General features: G+C 40.9%; 1 protein-coding gene across 1 annotated transcript; it reads right to left on the bottom strand.

Annotated features, from left to right (window-relative positions):
- Nucleotides 1–474: 474 nt before the first annotated feature.
- On the bottom strand, nucleotides 475–1125 carry LOC143593152 (uncharacterized). Its single transcript, XM_077072870.1, has one exon. It carries the CDS (start codon nucleotides 1123–1125, stop codon nucleotides 475–477), a length of 651 nt encoding a protein of 216 aa, XP_076928985.1.
- Between the last annotated feature and the right edge of the window lie 11966 nt (nucleotides 1126–13091).

Raw genomic sequence — 13091 nt, 5'->3', positions numbered from 1 at the left:
GGTCCAACTGGGCTCTGCTGGGACCTACCTCTTCACCATCTTTACTGTCTTAAAAGCTTCAAAACAACAAAATGATTTTATAAAAAATATCACGCAACTGATCCAACCCGTCCAGTTCAATTTTGTCGTTACGTAAAACCTTACCGTTAAGTGTTCGGTTTAGGATTTTCTTCAAAGGAGATTTAATCATACAATAATCCCACCCTAAGTTTGTATGTTAGCCTCTATATCTAGAGATTGATTTCAAGTTACAATAAACGGATAACGACAATGTCCGGTTAGTATAACTGGTAAAAACATAGAACGACTCACAACTCTAATTATTATGTAAAACTTAGAAATCAAATTAACCGATTCATTAAGGGAAAGGCATAATTATCTAATTAACCCATGATATTTACAATAATCCGAGCTTGAGAAACTCAATGAATCAACAAAATTGCGTTTGAGGTTATTATTATTATTATTGTTATATCAAAACGGAAGCATCTTTCCCATTCCATTAACATTCCCAAACAACCCTACAAGATCCTTCATGTACGGTAAATACGACTTCCTCTTTCCGACTTCATTTTCCGCTCTTCTCTGCACGTAAAACTGCTCGTGAACGGGAGTTTGCGCGACTTTCGAAACCTCACCGGGATTCCGTTTCTCCTTCTTAGAAGTTAAGAGCACCATCGGCTCCTTACCTTCGCTGTTACTCCGTCGGAGAAAATACCGGAATCTCCACCGTTTAGATCCGGACCCGGTGGAACTACTCTTCTTACATCTAGTCATATGCGATACGCAGAACGTTCCAGAAGGTAGATGCTCCAATTCATCGGCTTCCGATGACGAACACGATGAAGATTCTTCCGGTTGATCAATTAACAGCTTCTCAAACGCACCGGTAATCGAAGAAGCATCAGTTTCATGATCCTTGGAATTACGATTGAAAAGAGGAAAAAAGGCAATTTCATCGTTTAGCACTAATCCGAATTCAAAGTCTTGGTCGTCAATAATGTGTAATCGAGCTGCATGTTCTTCGCTGATCACTTTGGCGATTGCTGTGGATGTTATGCTATCAGAAGAAGAATAACAACTGAAGCTTGGAGATGATCCAGAATCTGCGTTTTCGCCTTGCATTCTTATATATTGAAGATGATCGTTAGGATTTATATTAGTATTTCTGATTGAAAACATGTGATTTCGTAGTGTTGTCTGTTTTTAAAGTCGTTTTAGCTGGCGTCATCCTTGGCGTTATAATGTAAAAACGAGTATTTAATTTTAAAGATTTGTTACAATCTTTAATCAAAAGTATTAATTCTTGACTTTCTAGAAGAGTATAGTTTCTCTACGAGGTGGTTATCATTTCAGTGATTCCACTTTAAATATTCATTTCCAGTTAGGTACGTAACAACTCATTATTATATGCATTTTTAATTATTATTATTGTTATTATTCAAAATATAAGTACACATTATACAAGGATATTATACATCATTTTAAATACATAAGTGAAATATTATGAGTGATCAGTTGGTAGTAATCACTGTTCGGCTGTAGGGTGTCAATCAGTGGTTAATTGATTTTAGAGTAAAGTATCATTTTTGTTTTTGTGGTTTGACAAATAATATGAATTTAGTCCAAAAAGTTTATATTTTGCATATGGACTCTCCACGTTTCCCGGTTCTTGTCAATTATATCCAAATCACTAACTCCGTTAAATTTTGCCGTTTCTCTCCTTAAATAAACTTCAGTCCTAATTCACAAGCCCCCTCACGTGAGGGGCTGTGGTGTATTTGGGGAAAAAAAGGAACAAAACTGCCCCTCACGTGAAGGGTACACTGATGGGTTTAATGACCATACTTAACGATATTAGGGAATTCAGGTTTAATTGCAAGTGAAATGAAACCATATGGAAGAAAATTGCAAATTTGAAACTACTGGACTAAAACTGCAGATTTGGACAAACTAGAGGGACGAAAACCGCTGTTCACTAAAATAAATATTATAATAAGAAAGAGTGAAAGGACATGTCTACCCCTGACTTAACAGTTAAATTTAGCGGGGTTAGTAATTTGGATGTAATTGGCAAGAACTGGGAAACGTGGAGGGTCTATATGCAAAAAATAAAGTTTTTGGACTAAATTCGCGTTATTTGACAAACCAAAAGGACTAAAATGACACTTTACTCTTGATTTTAATATGAATTTATCAGTGATGTCCAGTTAGAATTTTTACAATCATATATAAGTGATCATATTAGAAAATTATATTGTTTTAAGATAATTCTATGTTATATTAATTAGTTTGGTTGCTTCTCTAGCTATGTAATATTCCATAGTATCCGTAAGTATGAAAATTCTAGAGGAAAAGAAAGGGGGTGAATGAAATTTTGGCTTTGATGTAAGTTGAAATCATGTTCGAGGTGAATCTCAGGGGATGGTTGAACATTTATGAAACAGCATTAATTATGGTACAAATGGGTTGTCAAATATACACAACCATCCATTAAAATAAACAAAGAAATTCTAGGATCGTTGTACAAACCTTGTATTAAATGGCCAAGTGCTACTACATAGGTAACATAGCGCACACAATGAAGACCATGTGATCTGAATTTTGATAATACCATTAAGGTTGGTGTTACGTAATTGGTGACGTATGGGTGTGCTTATGAAACCCCCATAGGTATCATATAAAATGGCTACCGGATACGGATCGAAACGTATATTAATGTCAAAGGAAATATATATAGAAAATACATAATATCTTGATCATAGTCTTAGTGACCTTGGAAATAATGAAACAAGCTAGGAACATGTGATAAAAAGATACTTCTCTAAAGGATCAATAATGGAAGAAGAAATATTAGTTTTAGGGAAAAAAAGACCAAAATGGTCAATATGATCCACCACATTCCTTAACTAGCCTATCAATTCTATAAATACTTAAAATAGTCATTTTAAGAATGGTCGGACCAACCGTTTAGTTCTATCTTCCGACGGTTTATAAAACTAACAAGATCTTAAAACGTGTCCTCAAAACAAACAAGATTTGCCATCTTACTGATTTATTCTCCCGGCCTACTGATCTATTCCACCGGTCGACTGATCTATTTTGCCGAATATTTCAGAAAATAATTTATTTTTAAAACAACAGGATTTATTTTTAAAACAAATGGCCGACCGAATAGATCAGTCGGTCGACATAATAGATTAGTAGAATGACATATCTTATTGTTTTGAGGACACGCTATGCGGGGATGTTATTCCCGTTTCTGCAAGCACTGCCCAGAAGATCATTCTTGGTTTCAATTTCCTGCGGAGTGCTAGGTATGTGAAGGGTTTTGCCTTGACACTGTACCCGCACTCGTCTTATAGTTACTTTACTTCCAAAGTATTCCTGGCTTCAATTCCCTGCGGGTGCTAAGTATGTGAAGGGTTTTGCCTTGACACTGTACTCGCACCCGTCTTATGGTTACTTGGTTGCCGAGGTATTCTTGGCTTCAATTCCCTGCAGGTGCTAAGTATGTGAAGGGTTTTGCCTTAACACTGTACTCGCACCTGTCTTATAGTTTCTTGGTTGCCAAGGTAAGGGGTATTTTCCCGCTTACTTTTGAATCTTTTTGAAATTTTGAAATTCGAAGAGTTGGTGAAAGGATAAGAACAGTCCCAACTGTTGAAACGTCGTCCGACGGTTTCTTCTGACTGTGTCAGGACGTGCAGGAAGTTATGGCGACGTGACAGTACATGGTCATTCCAGACGCTTTTTCAGGCGCGTGGGCGCGATTTTTCGGGCGCGTGGCCGCGAAATTAATGGCACGCGTCCTTTCAACAGCTGTTGCCAGCTTGCACTTTGCCACGTGTCATAGTTTCATTGCACATGCGATTTCTCTCTCTTCCGCATTAAATTCATCGCATTAATTGCGATGAGTATATAAAGGGGGAGAGGGTCCTTTGTAATCCACACTTTCACTTCTCTCTTCATCTTCTAAACGATTTCCGGCGAATACTCACTATTCCGTCGAGCATTCTTCTGAAATCGTTTTTCTTTACCTCCAAACCATGTCTTCTACTCACGATTTCGAAGCTGCTGCCGAGGAATCTGACGTGCACGTCGAGATCCCGACGTCTACGTCTGATAAAGACGATAAGAGCACTGCTGGCGAATGCCAGTGTGCTCTTCCCACTGAGCTTTATCAGTACATCGTCCGGAAGTTCATGCTCGAGCCGTTCGAGCTTGAGTTTCCGGAGCCACACCAGATGGTGTATGATGCCCCCAAGGGCAAGATAGGGGTGTACGCTGCATTCTTCGTTTATGGGAATCTCAGGTTCCCATTGACGAAGTTTGTATACCGTGTCTTGGAGAGGCACGGGGTGCATTTGACGGAGGTACACCCGATGGCGATCGCCAAGATCCGCCACTTTGAGTGGGTGTGCCTCATTCTGGGCGTGGAGCCCCACGTAGATCGGTTGATGACCTTCTACTCCTGGAGGTGTATCCAGGGGTGGTACACCTTGGTCAATCAGATCAAGGGGTTGAAGATCTGCGCTACCGAGCGCAGTCTTCGGTCATGGAAGCGGGAGTTTTTTTATATCTCCGCTCGCGTCGTCCCCCTTGCGATGACCTTTAAGAATGGGAGAGCACTCCCCGCCCTTCACGCCCTCAACTACCAGGAGGCGGAGTGGTTCGCCAAGATCTCACGGGTCCAGACTCCGGTGTATCGCTTTGCGGAGTCTGGGATGGTGATGCTTGGGATGAGCCGGGTGTGGAAGGAGGCGTCGCAGGTTCCCATCGTCCTCGAATACGGTTTGAACTCTGTCCCTTACGGTATGCTCTGTCTTCTTTGTTGATATAGGTTTTTCTTCTAACTGTTTCTTTTTTTATTTCGGAGGGGAATGACTTGCAGTCGCTCCTGCATCCGCGGGAGGCTGATGGTCCCGCTAGGATGGGTACTCGTGCTCTCGATGAGAACGAGTTGCCAATCTTGGAGCAAACGAGGGATCGGTTTGTGGAGGTCTACCCGCCAGGCCACCCCATTCTGAGCGCCACGCGGCCAGGTAAGGAGTTATTCAACCCTCGACCTCTCAATGCTGAAACCTCTGCTGGAATTCCTCTAATCTTGTCATCTTCTGATGAGGAATCCGCAGATGGTCCTCCGTTGGTGCGGAAAAAGAAGGCTGCCGGCGGGAAGGCGAAGGCGAAGGTTGCCTCCACTGCCGATCCGGTGCATCGGTCTGATTCGGAGACCGAAAGCGAGGAGGTGGCGGGGAACCCTGGTGGTGATAAGACCACTGCTCCGGAGGCTGAGACGACTGTCACCTCCGATGTGACACCCGGTAATTTTCCATATTCTTTAATCTCTATAATTGATCAAAATTACGTGCCATTTATATAATTTATATGAGGTATAAACCATAGTATACTTGAAATGTGGACGAGAACAGTCGTTAATGCCTATAGGATTGTATAAAGTGCCGATGAGAACGGCTATATGATGAAGATAGCCCAGTAATAGTTTAGAGGTGACAAATATATCAAGCTAAATATATATCTATGATCCAATATAAGGGGTAATGGTAAGACCATGCCCAGTAATGTCATAATTCCCTAATTTGGACCAAAACGCCATAAACGTTTAAATAATAGAATATAGTCGCTGAACCGGCCAAATCAATGATACATTATACAGTGAGACGACCAAGATATGAAACTATGAAGGAATTAAAGGTATACTAGTCAAAATAATATGAAGTTAATAATTTAAACAATCCATGAAAGATTACAATATGGAGCACTATTTAACCGAATATAACTCCGGGCTAAATTTAAATATACATCATACCGGGAACCGAAATAAATACCGGGTTCCATACCATCTATAATACTTTATAGGTGACCAAATAAATTAAGAGAAGCCAATAATACCCAAGTCCAATATAAATTCCATAACTTGTTTACTCGATGATCAACTCGTCCTAACGACTATCCACTTAAGACCCGAACCAAGATTGAACTTAGCACTACATTTGGACAACCAATATATTTATTAAATGACCATAATACCTTCCCTTTGCAGCCCAAAGCCGAACCCCAACCTCTTCCCATTCAGTTTTAATGTACAAGGAACAAACACCACATTAAATCTTATAAACCATTATCCATGCATCCATATGTATCATGATCATGTATCATCATCATCTTCAACATCATAATTGTGAATGTACTACATGATCAAGAAAAAATCTTCCTAACCATTCCCTATGGCCGCCTCCCCCATTCCCTCAAATAAACAACAATAAACACCATACTTTGATCACTATTGCACTTGATTTGATAAGATTATAATCCCCCAAACCAAGGGATGTGTTCCCTTGGGTTTTCCTATAAATAAGACCAAGTACTTGGATGGAAAACACCACACACAAACTCAAGAAACATAGCTCCAAACCAACCTCTTCTTCTCTCGGCCGAAGGCAGCAGCAGAGCACCACCACAGCCGCCTCTTTGCAACCCGTTTTCTCTATAATGCTGCTCTGAACATCTTGAACCCTATATATCGTTGGAAAGCTAGAAGAAATCCTTAAACCGTGGTAGAAAGCCTTGAACGGATCTCTGCCCTGAAGACTCGGTAAGAAGCTTTGAACCTTCAAAGGTCACTACTGGAAACTGCATTTTCCAGCAGTACCCCCCTCTCTTCTTTTGTTCATATCTCACAAACCACTTGGTATTTTTGGGTGATTCTTGTTTAGGAATCCAAGGAAACTCGCAAGGATCACGAACCACCTTTTGAACATCCATTTCCGGCTTCATTTCAGCATTAGGTAAGCCGAAAACTCGAGTTGTAACAGTTTATGGTGGCTGGAAAAACACAGATTCTGTCCAGCCACGGTCTCATCATTTTACTTGACCCTAATCCACCTATTTCATGTTATTTGAACATATTGTAGACTCTTGACATCGTGGTTAACGTCAAGGAACTTGGATCTCGTCTTAAATCGCTCAAAAACCGACATTCCCAAGGTACTAATGCCATATAATGTTTAGTAGAAAAACATGGACTAAGCCTAAGATACATATACATAATGAGGTGATTAGACATAAACATAAACTTGAAGTGTGTTGAAATGACATATAATTAAGGATAAATCATGTTAAGTAAAAGATATAAAGGATTTAAAGGGTGTTTAAGGAAGGTTAAGGTTAATAGAACACCTAGTTAAGGTAAAAATGATATTGAGTAGTAAAACCCACTTATAAATAAACAAGATGATATAAATGTAAAGATGGAATTTTGGTTATGTTAAACTTTAAAAAGGGTATAACTAACGTATTAAAAACCGTATCGGGTTTGTCATAAAAGTAAAAATAATAATAGTAATAATAATAGTAATAATAATAATAATGATAAAATATGAGTACTAGTAATAAAGATAAAAGTATAAATAAAAGTGCACATTAAACATAAGGTGCAATCCTTGCATCAAGTCTTGGAAATAAAAATAACGATGATTGTACGGGTAAAATACAAGGTACACGTATATTCCTATATACGCAAATGAAAATATAAATACCCATGTATAATGTTATAAAAACAAAGGATGTGATAACTATATGTTACGAAGACGAAAATACTAATAATACTTATCGTATACATGAGGAATTGATATATACAATTAATACACATATATTCCTATATATGTGCCATACGTATAAATATAAAATACGGGTTTTTGTGATGGACATTGCGAGTAACTGGAAGGGTGGAGGTGCCGGTAGTCGGGACGTCCTGTCTAGGCTGGTAACTGAATATATCATAGATGGGCCCGTTACCTACCTGGGGACTAACGATGAGAGCTCCAAAACCTATTAGGCTAAAGCATGTCACGAACGTCATGATTACCGACGAATAATTTATATCGAGCATTCCCTAATGCTCGGAGGATATATATATAAAGAGGATATAACGGAAATACATAACAAGTATAAGACATTGTCTAACGTCCGTATCGCTAATGTATAAAAAGTATACATATATACCGTCACCTCATAAGTATGTATCGGGCTAAGTATTAATAGTTATATATTATGTACTGAAGTGCATACGTATACGATATAATACAGGAAACTCACCAAGTATAACGGAACATTATTCCTCATTTAAGGTGAGTCTCACAGCCCCTATTTTCACTATGTTTTAAACTGTTTTCGGGGCGAGGGACACGTGTTTAAATATGTTTTATCATGGTGTATATCTTGATTTACAATGTGCGTGTACATGAGATATTTGGCGCGCTCATGGTACATAAAGTCCCCGGTATATATTGTAACCTAAACTATAGGCAACTATAGCCGAGGAACTCTACGGGTAGTACTACTGGTCTGACCAACCCACTCGTAAGTGGTCGCGCCACTTTATAAGACGGGTGCTTAGTTTTCCGATTTATTTATTCCCTCGTGGACTCGTGGGATGTTATGTGGGGCTTTATGGTGTATATATATAGTCAAGGAATGGTTACGAACTCATGTATTCACGTTACACTGCAAGTCATGGATACTGCATTCATGACGTTATGAGAATTATATTATAAAGCATTTTATCGAGTCACAAAACTTGTGAACTCACTCAGTTTATACTGATTAAATTATTTTACGTGTCTTTCAGGTATTTAGCTACGTGGAGAGGTCACGGTGTCTCACTACGGTTTTATGTTTAACTATGGAAATTTCATGTATGAGGATTTTATATTTTGGAGTTTTCACGGTTATATCTCCCTTCGGCAGGACATAACTGTGAAATCTCAATATGTTATATGTAAACTTTTTTATGGATATTTTTGTAAAACTTATATTATGAATGAAATCCTCATGTATTTTATCATATAGTTGTTGCTTAACCGCGCTCTCGAAAACCTTTCATGAGTCGCACATCGGTTGTTTCCGCCTATGGACCGGGTGTGACAGACTGGTATCAGAGCCAAGGTTATAGCGAACTAGGATTCAACCCTGAGTCTAGGCTATAACCCCTTAGATTCCCTCATGAAAACGTTTTTCATGCATGACATGTTTTCAAAACTTGCATTACACGAGAGTGCACGTGTCTTCACGACACCTTTATCGCAACTAATGGTCTAGTATAGGAATGACCAAAATAAGGGATAGAAAAAAAAAAAAAAAGCGATATCAGCGATGGCCTTCCCGAACAATGATCCATATCATGGCCTAGCCATCACTGACTCCGACTCCGGCTCTGACTGTAACACTGATAGCAGCAGTGTCCATATGAGCGACGTTGTTCCAATTCCTGATGATCCTATAGAGATCTCCGATGAAGAGCCTACCGAGGTAATCAGGCTCGATGAGGACGACAAGGTAACTTATGACGACGACGACCTTGAGGAGATGGAGGAGCTGGCTGCAGTGCCCTCCGAGGAGATACGAGCCACCGGGCTGAAAAGGTATGCCACGGACTCCGACGATGAGGTGCCCCGGACTATACATGAGGTAGGCGAGTCCTCACGCCCCCAAGGGCGCGCTACCTCCGATGATACAGAGGTCCCCGTACCACCGACCGCAGCAGCCGCCGAGGCTGAGAGAAAGGCCCTTGATGAATGGCTCATGGATTGGGAGCAGAGGGTCGAGGTGTTTATGGAGAGCGTGAAAGGCAAGGCCTGTGAGACCAGTCTCCGCCTTGATAACCACTATGACTTGATCTCGGACGCAAGGATGAGAGTGCTAAAGTTGGAGCATATGGTAAGAGATGCATTGCACTTAGCTTATGTGGGAGCGAGGCGGGCCGCTGCCGCCGAACGAAGGGTGATGAAATTGGAGAATGAGGTTAAGACAATTCAAGCCTTTTTGGGAGACGTGTTTCCACCACCGCCACCACCGATGCCATGAAGCGACTATAGACTAGTATTAGCGGGTAGTAATCATATGTATGGGAAGTAATATATTACGGACTACGACCCGATCTTTTGGCAAAACGCTTGTATGTTGTAGGAGTTTGTAGTAGACTTAAACATAAACTTATGTAATCAAATCTTTTGATGTAATGAAGTTATGTTTATGATATATGAGTATGAGTATACGATGTGGTATAATGAGATGTAATAATAAAATCTATGTATGCGAGTATATGATTAATAAGTATGACTATAAGCAAATATATGGGTGTGAATGTAATAAGTATCGAACCCTACAACTACTTACATACGAGCGTGATGCCAATACTAACCGATCCTTCTTAATCTCAACTTGAAGGAAAATGCCAAGGAGAAGGAACGACAGTTTACCTAATACACCTGCGCAATTACAAGAAGTCATAGCGCAAGCGATAGCCGCCTACGAAGCCAGTAGGGGCGACTCAAGTCAAGAACGAAGGAATTCCGCAAACACTGAAAATGTAGCTCCAGAGACTGGCGGTGAGGAACGAGGATGTTCCTACAAAACTTTCATGACATGCAAACCGTGGTCTTTTAAGGGAACGGAAGGAGCCATAGGAGTTATCCGTTGGATCGAGAAGACAGAATCTGTGATAGCAATCAGTGGATGCACAGAAAAACAGAAAGTGTTGTACGTGACATGTATGTTTCAAGATGAAGCCCTATCGTGGTGGAATTTACAAGTACAAACCCTAGGCCGAGACGTGGCCTATGGCAAGACCTGGAAAGAGTTAAAGGAGATGATGGAAAAGAAATATTGCCCAAGGACTGAGATGCAGAAGTTGGAAAATGAGTTCTGGACGCTCACCATGAAGGGAGCCGACATCACAGCATATAACACGCGATTTCACGAGCTATGCCGAATAGTTCCTCATATGGCCACCACTGAAGAAAAGAGAGTTGAAAGGTACATCTGGGGATTAGCAACAGTTATCAGGGGACCAATCACGGCCACTAGGCCTGCGCCCATGGCCGAGGCTGTTGAACTAGGTCTGAGTCTGACAGAAGATGCAGTACGAGCTGGCACCCTAGGAAAGCCAACTCAGAATGAAGCAAGCCAACCATTCTCCCAACGCGGCAACAGCCGCCATAACAATCACAAGAGGAGCTGGGCCTCTCGTAATCAAGGGTCAAGTTCCAAAGAACCCCCTGTCAAGAAACAAGAAACTGTGAAAGTGTATGCCGCCCAGACCACGGATCAACCACGGAAGACGTATAGCGGGTCAAACCCGTGGTGTGACAAATGCAAGTATTATCATGTTGGTGACTGCTCAAGTATTGTGTGTAAGCATTGTCACAAGAGAGGACATGTGGAAGCTAAGTGTAGAATTAAGAATAGTGCAGTAGTTGTGAAGCAAGAACCGGGGAAAACGACACCACGAGCTTGTTATGGGTGCGGAAATACGGGTCATTTTTTCAAGAACTGTCCGCAGATGAAGAATACAGCTCAAGCTAGGGCTTTTGTTATCGGGGCGGGTGAAGCTAAGGAAGACCCAAATGTCGTCACTGGTACGTTCCTACTTAACAACCACTATGCGTCTGTGTTATTTGATACTGGTGCGGATTTAAGTTTTATATCCACTGAATTTAAAGACCTACTTGGTTTAGCACCTAGTAAATTAGCAACGCCCTATACTATAGAATTAGCTAATGGCAAACAGTTACGATCAGATGATATAGTGGAAAGTTGCGTACTAGTGATGGGAGAACATGAATTTAACGTAGATCTGTTCCCGATAGATTTAGGAAGTTTTGATGTCGTTTTAGGCATGGATTGGTTAGCAAAGAACCATGCTGAAGTTAATTGTTATGACAAGCAAATCCGCATACCCTTGGCAAGTGGTGAAATGCTGACTATTCAAGGAGAAAGACCTGGCACTGTGATGAAGTTAATTTCGTGTATGAAAGCACGAAAGTGCTTGCGAAAGAAGTGTCAAGCTTTCTTAGCCCACGTGGTGGAGAAGAAGGATGAAGAAAGGAAGATAGAAAGTATACCTATAGCAAGAGATTTCCCCGATGTCTTTCCAGAAGATCTACCAGGGTTACCACTTCAAAGACAAGTGGAGTTTCGAATCGATCTAGTACCAGGAGCTGCACCAGTAGCGCGAGCACCTTATCGATTAGCTCCCTCGGAAATGCGAGAACTATCGAATCAATTACAGGAGCTACTAGACAATGGTTTCATACGCCCGAGCTACTCACCTTGGGGAGCCCCGGTACTATTTGTCAACAAGAAAGACGGTTCGTTCCGTATGTGTATTGATTACAGGGAACTTAACAAACTGACCATCAAAAATCGGTACCCTTTACCGAGGATTGATGATTTGTTTGACCAATTACAAGGATCTAGTTTCTATTCCAAGATAGATCTACGATCCGGGTACCATCAGCTGAAGATACACGAGGACGATGTACCAAAGACTGCGTTCCGAACGAGGTATGGTCATTATGAATTTCTAGTCATGCCTTTTGGGCTAACGAACGCACCTGCCGTGTTCATGGACCTAATGAATCGAGTGTGCAAACCTTACCTTGACATGTTCGTGATAGTGTTTATAGATGACATATTAATTTATTCCTGAACCGAAGAAGAGCACGAGCAACACCTTCGATTGATTTTAGAATTGTTGAGAAAGGAGAAGTTGTATGCAAAGTTTTCAAAGTGTGATTTTTGGCTAAGAGAAGTACACTTTTTAGGCCATGTCGTCAACGAGAAGGGAATTCATGTTGACCCTTCAAAAGTAGAGGCCATTAAAAACTGGGAAGTGCCGAAGACGCCGACGGAAATACGACAATTTTTAGGTCTGGCAGGCTACTATCGACGGTTTATTGAAAATTTCTCGAAGATAGCACAACCCCTTACTGCGCTCACACAGAAAGATAAGTCGTTTAATTGGGGAGATAAACAAGAAAAGGCGTTCCAGTTGCTAAAACAGAAACTTTGCAGTGCACCTATTCTAGCCTTACCAGAAGGGATGGATGACTTCGTAGTTTATTGCGATGCTTTGCATCAAGGACTTGGTTGTGTCCTTATGCAAAGAAATCAAGTCATCGCGTATGCGTCACGACAACTCAGAGTGCACGAGAAAACTTACACCACTCACGATTTGGAATTGGGCGCAGTGGTGTTTGCACTTAAGATATGGCGTCATTACTTATACG

The sequence above is a fragment of the Bidens hawaiensis genome, unplaced genomic scaffold, assembly GCF_021521415.1.
Source record: "Bidens hawaiensis isolate Kalapana, Puna unplaced genomic scaffold, B.hawaiensis_p1.1 tig00041727_1, whole genome shotgun sequence".
NCBI classification, from domain to species: Eukaryota; Viridiplantae; Streptophyta; class Magnoliopsida; order Asterales; family Asteraceae; genus Bidens; species Bidens hawaiensis.
This window is presented reverse-complemented; position numbering and strand designations above follow the sequence as displayed.